At 39.7% G+C, this 21,196-nt stretch overlaps 2 protein-coding genes across 6 annotated transcripts in view; one reads left to right on the top strand and one right to left on the bottom strand.

Moving 5' to 3' along the window:
- Window positions 1–10,905, bottom strand: part of ccdc134 (coiled-coil domain containing 134) — a 51,314-nt gene extending 40,409 nt beyond the window's left edge. For 4 of the 5 annotated variants that reach the window (XM_017040284.2, XM_025064293.1, XM_025064295.1 and 1 more), the window contains exons 1-10: window positions 9,808–9,839; window positions 9,309–9,462; window positions 8,942–9,065; window positions 7,733–7,783; window positions 6,952–7,025; window positions 6,344–6,449; window positions 2,480–2,689; window positions 1,626–1,804; window positions 826–940; window positions 429–548 (exon numbers count right to left, since the gene is read on the bottom strand). In XM_017040284.2, coding sequence (XP_016895773.1) covers window positions 429–548; window positions 826–940; window positions 1,626–1,804; window positions 2,480–2,689; window positions 6,344–6,449; window positions 6,952–7,025; window positions 7,733–7,783; window positions 8,942–9,065; window positions 9,309–9,452 — 1,123 coding nt within the window. In that variant the 5' untranslated portion in view covers window positions 9,453–9,462; window positions 9,808–9,839. Of the gene's footprint in view, window positions 1–428; window positions 549–825; window positions 941–1,625; window positions 1,805–2,479; window positions 2,690–6,343; window positions 6,450–6,951; window positions 7,026–7,732; window positions 7,784–8,941; window positions 9,066–9,308; window positions 9,463–9,807; window positions 9,840–10,821 lie in introns of those variants that run through there. The other variant, XM_017040285.2, reaches the window with a different exon arrangement.
- A 118-nt stretch (window positions 10,906–11,023) lies between these two features.
- LOC103393359 (ankyrin repeat and fibronectin type-III domain-containing protein 1) overlaps window positions 11,024–21,196 on the top strand; it is a 13,143-nt gene continuing 2,970 nt past the window's right edge. The window contains exons 1-13 of the mRNA XM_008330301.3: window positions 11,024–11,163; window positions 13,543–13,878; window positions 14,179–14,455; window positions 14,604–14,810; window positions 15,863–15,976; window positions 16,193–16,290; window positions 17,165–17,255; window positions 17,949–18,056; window positions 18,884–18,983; window positions 19,736–19,865; window positions 19,971–20,090; window positions 20,303–20,409; window positions 20,878–20,993. Of these exons, the coding sequence (XP_008328523.1) occupies window positions 13,717–13,878; window positions 14,179–14,455; window positions 14,604–14,810; window positions 15,863–15,976; window positions 16,193–16,290; window positions 17,165–17,255; window positions 17,949–18,056; window positions 18,884–18,983; window positions 19,736–19,865; window positions 19,971–20,090; window positions 20,303–20,409; window positions 20,878–20,993 (1,630 nt within the window). The 5' untranslated portion in view covers window positions 11,024–11,163; window positions 13,543–13,716. The remainder of the gene's footprint in view (window positions 11,164–13,542; window positions 13,879–14,178; window positions 14,456–14,603; window positions 14,811–15,862; window positions 15,977–16,192; window positions 16,291–17,164; window positions 17,256–17,948; window positions 18,057–18,883; window positions 18,984–19,735; window positions 19,866–19,970; window positions 20,091–20,302; window positions 20,410–20,877; window positions 20,994–21,196) is intronic.

Below are 21,196 nucleotides of genomic sequence, written 5' to 3'. Positions count from 1 at the left end.
GATACATTTCTCAGTTTTCTTATAAATATGGGAGTTTGCAAATATGTGTGCTTTGCTGGAAGGAATAAAAGCAAAATAAAATGAACCAACATCAGGAATGTCAATAAAGAAATCAATACAGTGCTGTAGAATATCAATATGGTATCATGAAGTGAAATATCGCTATGCTTTGCATATATGTATATGTATGTTTTTTTTCCTAATATATTTTTTTCTATTACTGTCCTTGTGAGATACAACATTATAATTACCAGTAATTATAACTGCAGGGAAGGTTAACTGTCAATTATACAACGTATAAATAAAAACGTGTGAAACTACAGGCTTCAGTTCTGAGCATGTTTATATTTATATGAATCAAGATGAGTTCTAATGTATAGACTTTAACATCCCAGGGACACCAAACTGATGTTTTCCTTCTCTCTTACCATAGATGGAGTGACACTGGGAGAAGAACAGCGGGTCTTCAGTCAATAACACCAAACAGCTGTAGGCAGACCACAGCATCATCTCACTATTAGCACTGGCCAGACGATCAAACAAAAACTCTATAAAGAAAAACATTTGAGAATAGGAAAAAATAAATAAAAAATATTCCTTTTTTTTAATAACCTGTCCCAATTAAAGGACATAAATTCTGACATCTAAAAGCAGAGATAAAGAAGAACAGATCTGAGGCAGAAGAAACAGCATGATTTCTGAACAAAGAGAGGAAGTCAAATATAAATACAAATGAAAGCAGGAGGTGATATTTGTGGAAAGGAAAGTAAATAAGGCGTAATTAGGTATCAAAGCACAGCAACTGTGTTTGTGTGGGAAAATAACCTGGTACGTCAGCCTTAATGAAGGGAGCGCAGTACTGACTGGGAGAATGAACCAAGACAGAAGCAATACACTTAGCACTGGCGACCTGCAACGTCTCATCAGCACTCAGCAGTAGCTGGAAGACACATGAGACAAACTTTAGCAGCACTGCATCCAAACTTTGTTCCAGAAATCTGCAGGGTCTGTGGAACTGGTTTCTGCCTCTCAGCTGTCGGTGACGATGAGATAAAAAATGTGCAACAGGTTGTTGATGAGAACATTTTCAACATTCGACATTCTCGTTATCACTAACTACCTAGTCAGCTTATTAACAAAATGATTAGAACCAACTGTGAGGTAGAAGAAACTGCACTTCATGAGTGAGTAAGATATAAGGCAAAAAATCCATCATTATATAATAAAAACAAACCAACGATCCCACCTACGGCATGAATGTGTGGTTCATTTACAAGTAAACATGGAAAAGTATTAATTCTCATCTAAAATTAGCCGACGCTTCTGCTGCCTCCTTAAGCCAACTTCAGTCCAAGCACTGACGCATTGACGTCACACTGAATCAGATCCCACAGAACTGAGCAGAACTGAAGAATCTTCTAACTAAACAAGAGCAGAGATTTGAGTCACGGCCGAGACCGTTTATCTGGATGACATCAACACTTCCATTTCCCAGGCTTCAAACACAAACATTTGTTCTACATATAACCATCTTACATTAAATCCCTCATCAAAAACACCTCTTGTTATGGTTAAGGACGGAGCAGAAATAAATGTTGGTGGATCTAAGCTGTTTACACACAGACCTGTTTCAGTATGAGAGGCAGCTGGCACTGCTCTGTACACTGTCTCTCCGAGTTCTGGGAAAGGGTTTGGCTGCTGTTGTTGTAGAGGTTCGTGTTCTGATCCCACATGGTTGGAGTGTAGGGGCTGTTCATCAGAACGGAAACAGTCTCTCCGTGCTGCACCAGCAGCCACAGCAGGCCTGACGAATCAAATTCAACACAATTGAAGCAAAGTCAGTCTCTTACATTTTCCATTTTTAGAAAATTAGGTATATAAGTGTCAGGAACATTTTCATTCTCTAAGGGCAGACACCGCAGCTAAATGTGTGTGACCCCGGTGGTACTGCTTTAGAAACCTTAACAAAGTCAAAAGGTCAGCTATACACCAATTTTGTGCAAAAAAAGCCAATAAATGATTTTTTTTCAGAGGTCATCTCTGTGTTCTTTGCTTCGTAGAAGTGTTATTATATAGCAGGGATTCTGCTGTGTCTTCAGCCTGAAGTTAAAGAGAAATGACCTTATTTAATTCATTTGTGCTGCTGTTCTCACCAGTGCTGAGAAGGCTTATAAGGTTAATTAAATCCAAAGTTACACAAAAGAAGAAAAAAAAAAAAAAAAAACAACCGCAAATTCTTACATGAAGTTATTGTAAAAATTCAATCACTGAGATAAGCAAATCTCTGACACTGTTCCAAACTTATTATGAAGAAATCCATCTTCAAATGTGAATAGAGTGATGTAAGAATTTTAATTTACTGTCACTTGTGATTAAGAATCCCTGTCCCTTTTTCAGTTTGTCTTCCAAACAGATGCTGGTAAAATTAATAATTCATAATTTCTTAGAAATATAAACAAAACTGACGTCTTTTTCTCACCGACAGAGTTTTTGATGAGCTTTGCTGAGCCAGCGTTGGCTAAGGTTTGTCTCAACAGGACGCACACTCTGTCCCTAATTGCCACAGGCAACGACTTGGCGGACGATCCTCCAACTGCCCTGAACACCTGCAGCCACACGTACAGAGCTGAAGCCTTCAGGGCTTCATCTGGGTAGAGTAAGGCCGAACACAAGTGTTCCAGCAGCAGCACTGGGCGAAATGGGAAAAAATAAATTATCAGGTGAATATATCAGAAAGAAACAAGACTTTGTGGAAGCTGGATGAGAACATATGGTTCTATTTTTATGTAAATCATCATCATCCATCAACGATTTCTTGACGAAATCTAAATGAACGTTAGATGCTGTGGTCGAGACACAGCTGTCTAACGGCCGGGTTTGTGCTGCCTTTACCTTTAAAGAGAGCCACTGCTCTCTCCGCTCACTTCTCTGCAGTGGATTGAATTGAGGACACCTTAATGTAACCATGACGCTCCAAAAACTACCCTGGAGACTTGACGGTGGTTAGTAGTTAGGTTTTTGACTTTGACATTACTTTTACTGACAGCCACTAAGGCCGTCTTGCCTGTGTTGTTACAGATGACAACTCACTTGTAGTGCCTCTAGTGTTTACATAATATATCACATTATGTGTTTATTTAGAGGTATATTAAATGAGCAATTGTGTTAAGGTTTTTGGCTTATTTTTTTGGGAGAGGTATATTAAATGAGCAATTGTGTTTAGGCTTTTTTTAGTGAGGTAAATTTGTGGACAGTGTGGCTGGAATTATTATATTATTATTTTTTTAGGATAATCCACCTTGGTCTTACAAGGTCCTGCTAGAAAACAAAGGCAGCTGCGATGCATGAACAAACATCATAATATCATCTACAAACTGGCGAGAACAGGGCCACAACATCTAAATATTTCATTATTCAAATGCGTTGCTTGTTCATTTCACTGAAGGTTGTGTAAAGGCATGAGAACAACAAACTCATCAGACTTTCCGTGACAGGCGCAGGTGAGGTGAAAAGAAGAGGACAGAGATGCAGAAGCATAGATAAAGGAGATAACACCAGCAGAAGACAAGATGATAGACAGGTAGCTAGAACCTTATTAATCCCTTGCTTCAGGAAATTAAGGAAATGAATGAGAGCTAAACAACTGAGAACAAAGCTGGGCTGAGTTATTTTTTGTTTGTTTGTTTTTTTAATACACTCTATAGCTTTTCGTGACAACTGCTGAGCCATCAGTGGGAGGAAAGTTTGAAGATTAAGAGATTGAAGACTGGCTATTAGCGTGAAAGAAAGAGCAGCTTAATGGCAGGTCGGGAAGGAGATGAATAGAGAATAAACATTCAAAAATATACCGGGAAAATAAAGGCATTGATTGTCTGAGCACCGCCGACAGAAACTATAAACTGTCAGGCAAGTAAAAGTAAGGATGAAAGTGGGGAGAGACTAAGACACAGGTAGGTGGAGAGATTTAAACAACAGCCAGTGGGTAGAAAAGTGAGAACAGATTTGCACCAGTTCATGCAACTGGAAGCGAGTGAATGAACCTTTCTCTTGCACTCATTATGCAAGTTATGTTTACTACAGTCTTTTCCTCCATCAGGGGTCAACACAGCCCACATGCTGATCTGAGCTAACTGACATTTCTAACTCCCTATAGGAGTTAGTTGGGCATCTGTAGCTGCTGCATGGAATTAGAAAATCCCACCACTGTGTCTCACAGTTCCAGCCCCGAAAAAGCTTCAATCAGAGTTTGATGAACTTTACTAAAAGGTTTTTTAAGATTACCTTTTTCTGGTTGACTGTATTTTCCCACATGAATACTTAAATGTCGGACTAAGACTAAAAAGTCTGACGGATGAGAGAGGAGAGGAGCTGAGAACAAGTGCCGAGGTTCTGTGAAGCTGGTTAAAGCCCATGTGAGAGAGAAAAGGCTGCCTGACATGTTTGATTAAACCACAATTTATGAGGTGGTCAGGATGAGAGTCAGGCATGAGAAAAAGAGCCCAAGCAGGGGGAGGGGAAGTGGAAGGGGAAGGGGGAGGCTGTGGGGGTGATCTTCATAGACAGAGGATGGAGACGGAAGCAGCTTATTAAAGTAGTGAAAGGCTGCGTGGAGAATATAAGCTTGACTATATCCTGCTGCTGCAGCATCACAACATTTTATGACATTCTCGTAAAAACACAGACACAGAGAACCACGGTGAGGCAATGAGACGTTCCTGTTTATGTTTTTGCTGTGTTCACATTTTTAGACCATTTAGAAGCAGTTTAACACACTCCCTGTAGAACGACAATGACACCTGAAAACATGGGACGCCCCATATTTTGTGTATTGAGTTTCGTATACGTAAAAGCCGGTACACTTAGACAAAGACTTCTTCTGTGTTTACATAATGAACATGTGTACTGGTCTGAGCGTAACATTTTTTACTTTATATTAAATAAAAAGATGTATCGAGTGCTTTAAAAAATAAACTGATCTGTTATCAGGCAAAAGAAAAACAATCACCATTCATTTATTGACCCACTCAATCCTTGTCTCCATTTTTTTTTATATTCTGGACCATCTTATCTGTCTGAGAAAAACAAGCTCAGTCTGGAGTCTTGTTAACTACAGAGAAGTAAAAGGTTGCGGTTCAGTTTGCTTGGTTTACTGATTTATTGCCTCACTGTGAAGCACTTTCTCTCTGTCAATCAAGATTTCTTTTTTAATCACTGCTTCCCATTGATCTTAACTATGTGCTTTGCTGTGGTTTTAATGACCTTTCTGTCTCTTCTCAGACCAATGAGTAAAACCACTGAAGCTGAAGGTATTTTTCTCACTATTTTTGTTCAAAGTCAGAACGGAAATACATAAGCACAGCCTGACCTGTCACTACCACATCAGAAAAACTAAGCCCTTAATCACTTGAATGATTTTGTCACCCATCTTGGTCTGCTTCATTAATGCTTCATATGCAGTCTTTGTTCCCCCATATTTTTTTTCTGTGTGCACTAAATAGATTAAGGCAGAGGGAAAAGATGGGAGAAAAATAAGAGCAGTTAATCTGACAGACAGACAGGCAGGAAGCCAGAAACCAGAACGTGTTGCGCAGCCTGAGCTCATGTTGCCTCTGACGTGCTGCTGTGGTTAGTCCAAACAGCCCTACGGAGACATGTTGAGTGACAGTCCACAGACAGGCACATACAGTCAATAGAGGCAGCCTGCATGTTGCATCACTATAACAACAACCCACCAATAACCGCAGCTTCTCAGTAGAGCTTGTGAGAAGCACTGGACTCATTTGAGATGAACTAGTAGTAAGAACACTGTAATTACTTTACACTGACCCCCCCCATACACACACAACCTGTCACTATACTTTCAATAGAGGATAGGTAGAAAAATGTGTTGTGATCGAGGTGTTGTTATTCCAGTTTGTATTAGAAATCTTTTTGAAATCTGCTTTGATAAATGTATTTTATACCACTCTGATGAAACATCATTAGTGTGTGATATAGAAATTTATTCTCTACAGGATAGAGGTTAGGTCACTGAGCCAAATGAGTTTCTCCTCTTCATTTTGCTTTAAGACAGTGGCTTAAACTGAGTAAAGAAATTTTTGGACACCAAACCACCTTGATTTCATCCACTACTGAGAAAGATAACAAGTCAGAGATGTGGTTTCTTTCTCTAAAAACAAGAGCACTGAAAACACCTCTCCTTCGATTTTTCTATTACCTTGAGTTTCTAATAGTGATTATCACATTAGAACACACTCACACCTGTTGTCAGTGGTATCAGTACAGCTGTATGTTGGGGGGAGGATGGGGGGTGATTGCTTAGTCGTGTGTTTTACATTCTCACCAAACTGAGTCACCAGACAATGAGCCACGTTGGGTACAGCTTCCACCATGGTCCCCAGAAGGTTGAACAAGGGCAGGAAGCCTTTCACACAAAGCCGGTCACTTAGCTGGAGGAAATGGTATAAATAGTATAAATCAATAACAGCCAAGGATTTGTCTAAAACAAATACACACGGGTGGGTGTGTATTTGTGTAAGACCTTCTCAAAGCTAAGTGTTTTACAGAGCACAAAGATCACAGAGACGCCGTGGGTAGCACTTGGCTCAAAGAGAATAACAGAACAAACACAACATTTAATTACTAGAAATTTTTCTGTTTGTTTGTTTTTTGGTTTTAATAAGGCAGAATTTTAATTTAAGAAATGTATTTTACTAAGTAGTGTTTTGACTGCAAACGTGTTGTTTGCACATCTGCCTGGTGGTTTAACTTTCTACCATTGTGAGAAAGCCTCGGTATTTTGCACCTGCAGCATCAGCTGCAGAAACAAACTGTGTGCTTACTAAACCACCTTAGGAGGATTAAATAAGGATACATATTTTATGGTGTTTGGTAGAGGTTCGCTGCCTGTGTGAGTTTCTCCATATGTCTGTACATGTGGTTTTTCCTCACCTGTTTGTGTATCTCATCCAAAACAAAGCCAAATGCCACTTCACTCCGGAGCTCCAAAAGCAGCTGAACCAGAACTGCCACACACAAACAGCATAGACAAAATAAAGAGCAAATATATCCATGAAATGGACAGCACAATATATATCCCTGATATATATTCCCAATGGTAGATATACTGTACCTAATAGAACACAGTTTTTTCTTCTTATTTCAGTCATTTCTGGGAATCTGCTTTGTACACTGATTCTTGGATTTATTTATTTTTTTCAGTAAATGATGTCAACAAGGGTTTGTTGCTTTTGAATACAATCCAGATATGCTATTAAAATGGGGGAAACATCTTTGGTTTAGTTTTTGCTTTTCTTTGTTTTACTTCTTATTTCAATCTGTGTCTCATTCTTTCTTAAAAAAGGCAGCAATAGAAAAGGAAACATGTTTAAAAAAACTTACATACCTATCATACTATGACGTGGTAACAAACAGAACTCATAATATGATTCTGTCATTTGCACTTACTTGACACACATGCAGTACTTAGTGATAGCTAAACGCTGAATGAATAAGCATCAAAGACAACATCTAGACAAGGTTTTTTTTTTTTAAACTGCATTGAAATGTCTCAAGAGAATACGGGAATAAGCTTTTTATATTGAAATGTCTCAAGAGAATACGGGAACAAGCTTTTTATATGAGTGACCTATATATATATATATATACATATATTCTACACAGAAGAGAGTCTGCCCGAGTGCAGTGGGAGTGGGATGATGCATCACTTCACCTTGCTGAGCTCTTTCCACAGTTGCTGGGTTCTCTGCAGACTGAAGAATCCCTATAGTGGCAAAGCAGTAATGTGAGTAACATGAGGTTAGATTTAAACAGTAGACTTTACAAATGTTAATAAAAAAAATGGTTGCATAGAAGCAACAGAAAAAATGTGGGGAAACTGTAATAAAAATTCAGGAGGTTTGAAAATAGTTGGACTGAAAATGTTTCATGGTCATTCTTTTGTATTTGTGTAAAGTCATATTTAAAAGCAACCTGTGTGTGATTCAGAGATGTAGCTGGATCTTTGTGACTGATTAGTTCTGCTGTTTTATTAAAAATGATTAAATTAAGATTTTAATTGTATTGTTTAATGTATTGTTTCTCCAAAGGTTTTTTCACTATGTGCACTTTTTAAAGAAGTATGTTGCTCATTCAAGTCAAGTACATTTCATTTGAATAGATCAAGTTCACAAAACACTTTTGCCACAATAGACCTTACAACTTGGAGTGTTGTTGGAGTGTAAGTACAGTCAATGTTATAACCATCTAAATGCATCTGATAAAGTGAAAATATTAGAGGTATCCTCAAAATATCTATTAAAAAACAGCCTGGCATATAATCATGGCTGTGGTAATTAATGTGTAATGCCCTGGTGAGGAAGTTCAAGTCTCATTGATTTTAATGATCAAGGAGTTTTGTCAGTTTTGCAATTAGCAGCACAGCATAAAAGCATAAATACAAATTATAATCGGCAGCTTTTGACACAAAGTCTGCCATATTAAAAATTTTCAGAAGGTTGATAACTCAAATATATAATAAATACAATTGAACTCTGGGTTTAATTTTACAGCCAATGATTATGTGCACAAACATGCAATTAAATTTAGAGCTCTAGTCAAATGCCGTTAAACTCTTTAATTAAGGAAAATAATGGTGATTTGTTTATTGCATTCTGTCTATTTCTTCTTATAGCAGTTGACAAGAAAGCAGTATATAGACAAAAGGCACTGAAATTGGTAGTACAAGCTGCTGGTAAAATAATTCCAAGAGTACAGACCAACATCTAAGTTATGTTAAACCAGTGAACAATGTTGTCACATTGTAAATGTCAGTACAATATAGGATTTTGTTCCACTGCTTTGTCCCCAAAATGGCGAGATGTTTTTAATTACTATGTGCCCTTTTACATAGTCTTGTGTTGCACATGATACAATTTCTTACCCAGCAAAGAAGCTGTAAAACACAGCAACACTCTGTGGTCCTGCTGGAGCAGCTCTTTTAAGGCCCCTGGAGAACATTTGAGAATCTCACTGACAGCAGACAACGCAAAGGCCTTTCTCACTGACTTTGAAGCAGAGACAGAGACCAACATAAGACAGTAAATACAAGCAGTGTAATAGGAAATATGAAATACATTCCCTGTAATGCACCACAAGACATACTTGTATAAAACATTTAAATATATGCCTAATATAGATAATACAATGCACCACAAGACATACTTGTATAAAGCATTATATATGCCTAATATAGATAATAATATGATGGAAAAATGTCATACACAGCAAATTTCTGTTGTATCACTTACTGCAATGTCTTCACTGTCCATCATTTCAGTGACACAGGCAACACAGAGCTGTAGCTGCGAACCTTCCGTTGATGTCAGGGACAGACTCCATTTTGTGTTATGTCTAGAGTGTATCTTGTCATAAACAATATCTCCACTCATCATTATAGTCCACCTGACAAAGAAACAATGCACAAAGTACGAATGATGTGAAAAATATTTCGGAAAACTGCAATATTGACAGGTGAGCTAAGCACTTATCTAAAGTTACTGTACAATACAGCTATGTAACTGTTTAGCATCATGACGCTACTGTAGCTAAGCTAATTAGCACCTTACCAGTCCTCAGAAACAAGCTTGGCTTCTAACTTTTCTTTTACAGCTTGTATCTTGTTATAGACAATAACTTGTCATAAACAATGAATCTACTCATCATTTTAGTCCATCCAACTGTCAAAGCCGAAACCACAGACAGCATGAACAATTAAAGTTTAGGGAAACTCCTTACCAAACTCCTTACCAAAACTAGTGTTCAGCTCTGTAGCTATTGAGCATTATGCTTACTGCTAGGCTAATTAGCAACTTACCCATCCTCAAAAACAAGGTCAAAGTTGGCTCCTAAGAGTTCTTTTACAATTTTCCAATAAAATAACATGCTATTAAGCCCATGTAAAACAAAATATGTTATTTTAGCTAGTGTATTAAATTAGACAATAAGTAATTTAGTTTACCAAGTTCAACAGTAGAAAAGTCCTACTTTATAAGCTCTGCCCTGTTCCCATTTCATATTATTTTTTTTATTTTTACCCATTTATTATTTACTTACATATTCTCAGAAAATGTTCTTTAATATAAAAAATATTCTGGGTATTTTTTTAATTGCTTTTATTGTATTAATTTTTCTCTAAACGTCTAAACGTTCTGTAAAATAGTTATTACTGCATATAAATTATGTAGCAGCATTAGTTTATGCTCTAATGAGTGCTACTGCTGAATAATAAGCCATGCTGGGATACACAAGTTTGTTTTAGTGCACCGTTCAGTTGTAAAAACCACAATTTAGTTGTCACCATGACAACAAAAGCCTCTTGGCAACAGAAACTATATCCGATGATATGTGTGGGGGCGAGGATCGGCCACCATCAACACGTCAATGTATAATCACTCAGGAGTTCTTCTTAAACACACTTCACTGCATGACATAAATACAGCTAGCTGAGCTCTATCTCGTTAGGTGTCCGTGTGTTCCTGGGTTCATGCACAAGAGTGTATACATGCATTTAGACCGTTTGTAACACCTGCATCCTTGGGCAGATGGGCTGAGCTACTACCACCATTAATTAAAGAAAAAGTGCATGTGTCTGGACTGTACGTGCAGGAAGTGCTTGAAGCCTCTGGTTTGCTGACACAGCTGACTAACCTTACTTAAGTGATATGCTTTTTGACACACTGTCTAATCAGGTCTTTGTTTTGTTTTTGTTTTTTTCATTACATACTGCTCTTTTGTTAACGTTTACCTGGAAGGTTTTCCTACCTTGCTGCAGCACAGCATAAATCGCGACTGCAACATTTAGATCTTTTTCACACCACGTACGTTCTTGAAGTATGAACTTCAGTTTACGTAAACTATAAGATGAGATTTTATGAAGAAAGAGGGCGGGGTCACGCTGTCGCCCGCGCATACGTACGTACGTACGTGCGTGCGTAAACATGAACGAGCAGCTGCAGCTCTGGTGCTGCGTTCAGGTGCTTTGAGCCTCAGAGGTGGAAGGACAATGGATTACAGCAGAAAAACAAACAATTATTTATGACAGAAAAACCTGTGGAAGTTTCTATGAAGCTTCCAAAAGAGGACTGACCAAAGTGAAGCAGAAAGGTAAGCATTTAAAACTCTTTAACGGCGCTTTTAGTTAAAAGTGCGGATGTTTAAAAGTTTAAATTGTAGTTAAAAAGTTGTATTTAAAAACTAACGACAACTGTAAAGGTTCAAACTAGTATATAGTAAATAGTTATGTTACTGATATCGGTATTTAACTAATACATAAAGTTAAAAAGTTGTATTTAAAAACTAACGACAACTGTAAAGGTTCAAACTAGTATATAGTAAATAGTTATGTTACTGATATCGGTATTTAACTAATACATAATACATATAATGCAGTCTAACATAACATGATCATTTAAAAAAAATTCTCATAAACCAAAAGTCAACGAGGAATTTTTCTAGGGAACACAAATAAAAAAAAAATTCTAAGTGGCATGTGAGTTGATTCGACGATTAGAGATGGCTTATCATTCATTTGTTAATTAACCATTAATAAATAAATGGGGAGCACTTGAGGAACAGTGTAAAAAAATTGAAAACAAAAAAAAAAAACAACATATAATCAAACAAAGAATCATATTTACAATACTAAGTAATTTACAAAAAGTCAAACCTTGTAAATGAACCAGAATGGAAAAGAAGACTATATAACCTGAAGTAGACACATAAAGACTTAAGATACTCATAAGAAGTGTAAGGTCATGGCTTGTTCTGTGACCTCAGTTCCTGGAAAAGAAAGTCACAGGTGTTAGTCTTTATTGTGGCTGCAGAGAAGTGGCTCAAGACCTTTAGGGTCTGTAAACCCCCCCCCCAAAAAAAAAAATACTTCTGTAAAAGTAATCTCATGTCACATTTGTGGTAAAGTGTTACATCATTTCTCCTTAGAAAAAAAAATGATTCCAGCCTTCATCTAATCTCTTTCTTCTATTTTTTATTATGGAGCAAACACTATTTCGACAGTGGTGATATTTTTTCATTAAAGACACGTTGTTCTAATTTTCCACATTTGTTATTTTTGGTTTATTGGATCTAATCATTATATGTAAATTGAAAGAAATACTGGGATCTAATCATTATATGTAAATTGAAAGTAAATTTATTTACCAGTTTAAATCAATTTTTTTTAGTACTAGCAGCTTTAGTAATACGCTGTGGCACAGGTCAGCCCCGCCTTGGTGATATAACTGTTATTACCTAAACTCCCATGCTGGCACACTTTGTATACATACAGGTTAAGCCTTCCCTCCAGGTATTTTGCCTTGTCTTATCCCCGTGTCCCATCAAAAAAGCAAATGCTGAAGTTGAAGTCCTTGCTCAACTTTGAGCTCATCAGCAGTTTCCACAACTGATGTCAGACATAATCAACAAACAGCACAGAGGCCTACCAATAACAAGGGTTGGTATTACCCCCGTATCCCTGCATCCCCACATTCAGACACAGTGAGATGTGCCGTCATTGTGGCCAGAACCACTGTGCCAGAAGGACGGTGCACTGCTCAGCTGCACACCAGGACTTCATAATACAGAGGTGTCAAGACTTTTTCACGGCAGCATATCATGTAAAAATAGCTCGCCTTACTAACTGCCTCTAAGTCAGGAAGTAAACTCAGAGAAAGTGAAAATTAATAATCAAATACAAAAACTTTTTTTTTAATTGTGTTCCATCATGAGTTCACATTCAATGTGAATTAACCAATATTCCAAGTGCTTTCTGCAAAGATGAACTAAAAATATTGTTACAAAACCTGATAGAATTCCCCTGGAAAGTTTTCCCACAGAAAGGTGATGAAACAGTGAGTGAGAGAGAGATGACAGTGGTGATAGAGTTTGAGTATCAAATTTTGCCTACAAAGATGCTGCTCAGATATGAATGTTCTGAGCGTCCAAACTGTCAGGCTGTGAAAAGAGAGCGCAGCGGAGATGATGCCAATGGAGAGACAGAGACAAATGAAAGAGAAGAGTTGCTGACAAAAAAAAAAGAAAACTGGCTGAGTAACTGCAGTTTTTGAATAGAGACACTGTCATTTCCAGGCAGAAAAGCCACTGATTGTAATGGTGTTAAAACGACCTAATGGTAAATGTGACGATGCCTTTTTGACTTCTGCCATTTATATACAGTACAGAGATTCTCACTGAAGATAAATGAGTCTGAATGTGATCCCCTTTTCTTAGATTGATTTTCTCTCTTTTTATTCAATCTGAATGACAATGGCATCACATTGTTGCAGATAGCAGAAGAATAAATAGAGCAGAATGGTTAGAGGGCGCAGTATAATTGCTACATGGCATTTTCATCTGCTTTTTATGTGAATTGTACCTTTTATCCTCTCACCAGCGACACTCTGCTCAGCCTTTACTAAGTTGAATTATTTTCACTCTTGGTTTTCTTTTATCCTCTTTCCCCCCATTATTCTACTTTCTTGTTTCCAGTGTTCACTTCTATCTTTCAGTTTTTCCCAATACTTCCTCTTGCCTTAGACCCTGTCTGCGTCCTTTAATTTCTCCACCTATAAATGATCAAACCTGAAACCCCTCTCCTCTGTCTTTTAGCCACTGCCTTTTCCCTCCTGTGCTGTACTTTCCTCCTCTCTCCTCTCCTCTGTCATGTCTGTATCCATGAAGAACACGCCACAGCGCCGCCGCTCTCTCGGTCCAGTCTCACCCAAGCGCATCTACAGAAACCTCTCCATCAAACTGAGGGGGGGAGAGCCCTGCGTTTCCGAGGACGCGGACACACCCAGGCACCTCACCAAGATTGCAGATGCCGTAAGATATTTGAGTCATTTTAAAGAAGTTGAGTTTCATGAAATGTCCCGGCCTCTCGCTTGTTTCTCATCATCGTGAGATGTTCCTTTGACACCAGACCGCTGCTGCTGCTGATTCATGACGAGACCTGTATTACACTACCAGACACTCCCTCAACCTTTGCCAGTCATCAGCGTGTCTTCTCCCTCTAATTGAGTGAACTTTTTTTTTCTCTGTGATCCCTCTACTTCTGCTGTCCTCCCTCCCTCCCTCGCTTGCTTGCTCGCCCACACACTTGCGGACCTTCTTGCTCACCATTAGTACAAGACCCTGTGGGAAGCGGTGGAAAATGAGGACACGTTGGCCGTACAAAGCCTGCTGTCCAGAGACCACACCGTCTGTGCTGGTGGAGGCGGAGGAGTAGGAAGCATGTGGGAGAGAGGAGAGAAGAAGGAAAAGAACTGGGAGAGAGACAGGGAGAAGGGAGTAAACAGGGTGAGTGATCAGGGCCTGGTGCCACTGGATGTAGCGGCTCTTACCCACAACTCCCCCCTCCTGCACGTGTTGACAAAGGCAGGAGCCAGGCACAACCCTGTTTGTAAGTCCTTTTTTTAAACATACCTGAAATGAGCAAAAAATCCATAGCGAGTGTCTGCAGAGGCAGAGATAAACATGAATCATATTCAGTTTCTATCCTTCCTTCCCTCTCTCTCTCTCTCTCTCTCGCTCTCTCTCCCTTCTTTCAGTGTGCCGACCGTCTGAATGGTCTCTCAAGCTGGATGCTCTGGTGGCACTGGCAAGCAAACGGCTGAAAGGGATTGAAGAAAAGAAGGAGTTGGTGAAGAAAACAGGGGCCGGGCCTCAGGTGCAGTCTGACATCCAGAGACACCTTCGCCTGTGGAGCCTCAGGCTGCAGCTGTACTGCCGCATGAGGGAGAATTTCCTGAACACAGGTCAGTGATCTTGGGTCAGCTTGTGGCAGCGCTTGAATCACGGCCAAGCAGAGTGGATCGAATTTGTTTGGGGTTTTTTTTTTTCTGTCCATCTTTTCTTTAGCCTCTTCAGTCACATAAACAACTTCCTTTTTTCTTTTTTTTTTTAACATCCCTTTTCTCTGCCCAGCCCTCCATCATCACTGACAAAGTCCACAGCCATCAGGTATTCAGCCCCACTCCTTCCTTAAGTCCTTAGCATTTCCCATCTGGACTCCCGTAACCCAGGAGTGGCCTCTTGAAAGTCTTCCTCTACCCTCTTTCACCTCATTGAAAATTCAACATACAGCCTTGCATCCACTTTTTTTAAACTCTCCCATGCCCTTCACTCCCTACAACAGCTGCCAGCAGCTGCCTGCTTCAATTTCAAAACTTAGTGTCGGTGAACTTCCATGTGTGCAGAGAAATCCAGACCTTTAATGGCATCTAATAAGAGGGTGTCGGTGCAGACTTTATTCAGCTACAGGAACCTCTTCAAACCCCGGTGTATCTGCATCAAAGAGGTCTTTTACTCCATCCTTCACTGTAAAATCAAACCTGCTGCTGCTTCAAGTATAAAACCTAAGGATGTCTGATATGAACAGTTTGCCAATATCACATATGCCGATACTGTCCAATTTCCGATTCCGATATCAACCGATACTGATCCAGTTTTCCTCCAAAACTATTTTTAGGTCACATCACAACGTCTTCTGTCGTGGAATTAACACTAGAGACTTCCACGAATTAACACTGTACAGAATAAAATTTAGAATAAAAGTGATTCCAGCATATTTGGCAAAACCCAGGCGTTGCAGGAAAAAGTGATAACAATTCGTACTTATATTACATAATTATGGTAATATCAGGCCAATCCTATTGGTTGGACGATTTTATCAGACATCCCTAATAAAACCTCAGTGTAAAAACGGTCAATAAAGTTGTTGAAACTGTAATGTCTGTAACGTCCTAATCCAAAATAATCCCCTCCCTCACTCTGACTCTGATTTTGTTTTAATGTCTCCTGTAAACAGAACTCCCTGGTCCTCCCAGCCACGTGTCTGTCGTGGTGACCAGTGCGTCCTCTCTGTTTGTGACAATCAAAGAGCCAGAGGGGGGGACCACGGGGCTAATCACCCGCTACAGAGGTGAGTGACACCTGGGTGATGGGTAATGGCATGAAGAGCCTCACACTGAGAGACACAGGTTTCACGGTGTTTAAGCCCAGAGTTGATTAAGCTCAGGTACAGTGAGTTCCCAGCTCTCGGGAAAGCAAACAAAGAGCGAACCCTTGGATGCCTGGTTTCTCCTGAGAGCTGTTTGAGAGGAGAATATTCTGTCAGTGACACTGTTTTTGTTTACAGTGGAGTGGAGCTCCTCATCCAGCTTCAAACGTGTCGTCGGATCGGCACAAGTTACCGAAACCAAGAATCCCTCCTACAGTATCAAGGGACTCGTAGCGGTAAGATGCACACACACACACACACACACACACACACACACACACGCAGCCAGTGGTTTACAAAGCTGTCCCTGTTAGCACTGACGTAGAGCCTAAACCAGTGTTCGTAGAACCTGTCAGGTTTCACAGTTTCCAAAAACTGTTTGGAAACTGTTTCAATTATTTTACTTTACAGTATGTTTTCTGGCTGTAATGAAACTGTCCAACCTTAATAGGCTGAGTTTATATTTCAAAAAAATATCTTCAGAACTGAAAGTTAAAAAAAAAATTTTAAAAAAGTTTAAAAAAATTATTCACAAATCACTTCATACAGACTGCACATAAAAAGCTCTTTTTAGCTTAGCTGATTGAAGTGTAAAATAAATAAAAATATAATCTTATTTAGAGGAAATTATTTTTAAATGATTGTGGTAAAAAAAACATTTTGACCTCATGAATGTTTTCTGTTGGGAGGATTTATGGCCTGAACACAAACACTTTGTCGGAGATGAAAAGAAAAGTGAACGAAGATCTTTAGTACATTATTTAAAGATTATTATTTTTTCATTCACTAGGTGTAGGTGCCAAAAACATGTCCTGGAGAGGTTACAAAAACAAGTATGAAATAAAACACACATACATTTGAATCCTTCAGATATATGTCTCTGTATGCAAACACACAATAGCTCTTAACAGAGACTCCAGTCATCATCTGCTGGGCGGACCCTCCCGGGGGAGGACAGTTGTCTCACCCAACTGCTTTGCTTAAACAGATGAATTAATAATGAGAGCAGCACTACCGTCCGTGCAGTATTTCTCCGTCCCTCCACAGCCGACGACTGCTCAGGCTAATGCACGGTAATAATTTGTCGGTCTGCTGCTTCTCTCCATGCAGGGAGTGCATTACTTTGTGAGAGTGAGTGCCTACAATGTGAAAGGATGGGGCCCGCCTCAGTGCTCTACCCCAGTCAGTGCTGCCCCCTCCAGTGAGTATTGTCTACTGCAAGCAAACCATCGTTTGTCTTAGCGTGTTTTCTTTTTCCCTTTTCTTACTGTGATTCATTGAGTTTCTGTGTTGACGTGATTTGAAAAAACACAGAATGCATGCGTGTCTTGAAAAGTCTGGACAATTTAGGACATCACCAACAGTCAGTGAGCTTTTATATTTATGTCACCTTGAGTTTAAATAAATCATTCTTGCATACCCGACTGTGTTTTCACGCCGCTTAACTCAGGGTTGCTTTTTTCTATTTTTACACCGGAAATGAAGCGAAAGACACCTCACACTACATCTGAAATGAAGTTTTTCTATTTTTACACCGGAAATGAAGTGAAAGACACCTCACACTACATCTGAAAGTAAAGGTAGAGAAAAAGATTCAAATGTATGCAAAATAGAATTAAATCTCTGCAGTGTTTGTTATGCTGCTCCATCGCTCGGTATGACCTGATATAGCGGGTCAATTCAAGAGTGAGGCGGCTCAGCAGCTTGGAATTAATCAGCAGTGAGGCGTTCAGGGTGACAGGTTTCCAATCATTTGTTTCCTTATTGCAGAGACAGGAAACAGCAGTACTCATGTCAGCCCTGCAAATGAGTTGTTAATGCGCCTGCTGATTCAGGCGACTAATTGCATGAAAACACCAGTGGTCATTTGTTTACCCACTTACTTCCTGCTCAGGTTGGAGGGAGTGCAGTGGTGTGAAGTCGCAGTTCAGAAACCACCAGGGTCTGGTGAGGAAGCTGCTGGAAGACGCCCGGGAGTCGCACTACAGAGGATACTCTATAGGTACTGCACGTGCATCACAACCATGAGACCAGTGTATTTTATCTCCACCATCATATGTTTTCATCTTATTAACTATTTTTACCAACTTCTGTTTATTCTAAAAGTTCTAAGATGCACTTTAAAAAATCAGTACTGATGGGAAATAACCAAACGTTTTCTTTACATCTCATACTTCTGTTTATTCTAAAAGTTCTAAGACGCACTTTAAAAAATCAGTACTGATTACGGAAATAACCAAATGTTTTCTCTACGTCTCCTCCATTTAAGGCAAAACACTTTGACAAGAAGTGTGTTTCCATGAGAGAATTTCTACATTAGAAATCCCAGAGGCCCAGCTCACAACCTGGGTCTTTGGTTTGGTCCAAGGACTAAACCAAAGTTTACTTTCAAATGTTTTTTGACAGACTCAAAACCTGTTGAAAAACTTCATTTATTGGATCAGGTTTCCATTTATGTTTAGTTCAAGTTTGCTTGTTTGATGTAAACACACTTTATTTTTCAGGGTTGAAAACTTATCATTAATTAAATTTTAAAAATATATATATAAATATATGATCAAAACTGCATTAAAGATGCTTTGAATTTGGCATGATAACAGAGTTAACAATGTTTCTACTCTCATTTTATCCTTGATTAAATAAAGCCATTTTAACATATTTTCAAATGCACGTCCCTAAATATTTACACTTATCCAGCACACGGCTGAGTGTTTACCGCAGGTGTCCATCCCTGCTCTGGGATCTCGTGCAGGCACGCTGAATGTGCTTTTGGCAGCCACTGTAACTCTGAGTCTCCCGTCTCCTTCAGCTGTGCTCTCCTCTCCACAGAGAGCCTGAAGCCCCAAAGTCCCAGCAAGCGCCTCTCTGTGTCTCGCGGCATCAAACAACTGTTCCAGTCGGCCACCAAGTTTGTTCGCCTCCTACAGAGGTACTGGCGCTCCATCTGTCTCACCTGTCCCACGGTGCCTGCGGGCTATAGGAGCTGACAGATTAAATGTGCTGCATTTACAGCAGTGTTGGCCACAAAGAAGAAAGTGGAGTTATGAAAAGACGAGGACACACATATATTTTTTCACCCTCCTAAGAAATCTGAGCTCTTTTTAAAAGTATTTGCTGAGTTTTTTGAGTTTATTCATTGGTGAATAACATTATTCTACTTTGCATACAGAATTTATTTTTTCACCATATACTGTACCATATAGGTAGGTGACCTACATATCAGTGTGTCAGACTCTCCGTGGAGATTGTGCTGCACCTGAAACTGGGAATCATATGAGTGTGAAAGAGTCTGTTAGGAACACGGAATATGGGAATATATTTTTTCACAAAACACCCGTTGAGTACATTCTTGATCATTTTGTCTTCTAACACATCAGTAAACAGAAACAAACCTAGGTGTTATAGGTGTTTCACCACACGTCAAACAGACAGCTCCAGTGAGTGAATGAAGATAAAAGGTCTTTCCTGGAAGGTCAAAGGTCAAGAACCTTGAGTTTGGGTTTGCAGCTAGACAGAGACATTGTGGTCTACATTTTAACCTTCCTTTACCAGATTCATAAAATCCTTATGCAAATTATAGAAATATAATTGTATATATTTTGTATTTTATTTTTGTATTTGTGTTCATTTTAACATTTTGTCATTTTGTCTCGAAAAGTGAATTTACTCTGATCTCCTTAGGGGCGTGTACCTGGCAACAGTATTCTACCACAAGGAAAACATTCTGGTGACAGCTGAAGACCAAATCCCCCTAGTGGAGATTCAGTGCTGTTCCACCTCCATCATCCATGACTTCCTCTGGTTTGCTAAGGTGAAACTACGTTGTTCATGCGTTTGGATGTAACAGTTCAGTGACTGAACAGTGATTCAGATTTTTTTTACCAGAAGTTCATTTCCTTTCCTTTTATTTTTCTAGCTGTCGTACGCTTGGCAACAAGTGCGCTGGCTGCAGCAGGCCCTGTTCTCTGCACACTCATCTTCCTCTTCCCTCCTTCAGAACCGGCACAACATCCTGCGAGCGGTTTTCCTGCTGCAGGTAGGAAGCTAAGCTGCTTACTGTGCACGATAAGAAGCTCCAGAATGAGTTAATTACTATGTTAATTGCCTCTTTACATGTCTCCCTCCTGCCGCTCGTCCTATTTCAGATGCCATTTATTATCTCTAACAGCAAACCTGTTCCTCATCGCCGGGCGTCAAATGCATTATTCCACATTATTCAGTGCCGTCTTTCTGCTTTATCTCACCCAGAGTTCCCTGGGAACCGTGGACCTGGGCCAGGTGTACTACGAACCTCTGAAAGACCGGCAGGGAAACGTGCTCCTGGTGACATTAAAGGAGTTTCCAAATCCTCACAGGTGAGAGAGAGTCGGCTGTTACTGGGACATTCAGACCAGTGGTTCTCAAACTGTGGTACCACGCGTACCACTGGCGCCCTCTAGTGGTACGTGGGGAAAATTAATTTACATTTTCAATTGAATAAATCTGAAACATACCACGCACAATTAATACAACATTTAAACATCAACATCTTTATAAACATCTCTCCTGTGGTGGAAGCTAATATTGAAGGGCTACGCTGGTATATGCTAATGCTAGTCATCATGGTGGTACTCAGAGAGATCCATGTTTTCTCAGGTGGTACAGAGTAGAAAAAGTTTGAGAACCACTGGTTTAGACATTTCCAGCAGAGTGGTCACAGTTTTCTCAGCTTCCAGTTCCTCTGAGGGGAAATAGAAGTTGTTTTTTGTGTTTTTTTAGACATATTGCATCTATTGCACGTCTTTTTTTTTTTTCTTAAATCAACTAATCCGCTGCCCTCCCAGTCTTCCTGACCCTCCGCTCCACTGGATGCCCCTGGCTCGCCTGGAGAAGAACCGTAACAGAACGCCTCTGCTCCCCGAGCCCACGGCCATGGACATGCTGTTTGATCAGCTCAAGGTGAACTTTGGTTTGTGTTTGTCCGTGCATAAAAAGGGAAAGCACGCGTTCACTGCTGTGTTTATGCTGAACAGCAGTTGCTAAATTTGGACTAAGTGCTTTCACCTTCACTGCCACATCTCCGAGACGTCGCTTTCACTGCTGTGCCAGAATTTGCCTGAACCTGAACGCTGTCTGTTAAAACTGTCGATGCTCCACCCCACC

This window comes from Cynoglossus semilaevis, chromosome 17 (genome assembly GCF_000523025.1).
Source record: "Cynoglossus semilaevis isolate Cse_v1.0 chromosome 17, Cse_v1.0, whole genome shotgun sequence".
NCBI classification, from domain to species: Eukaryota; Metazoa; Chordata; class Actinopteri; order Pleuronectiformes; family Cynoglossidae; genus Cynoglossus; species Cynoglossus semilaevis.
Note: the sequence above shows the minus strand (reverse complement) of the source record. Positions and strands in the feature narration are given on the sequence as shown.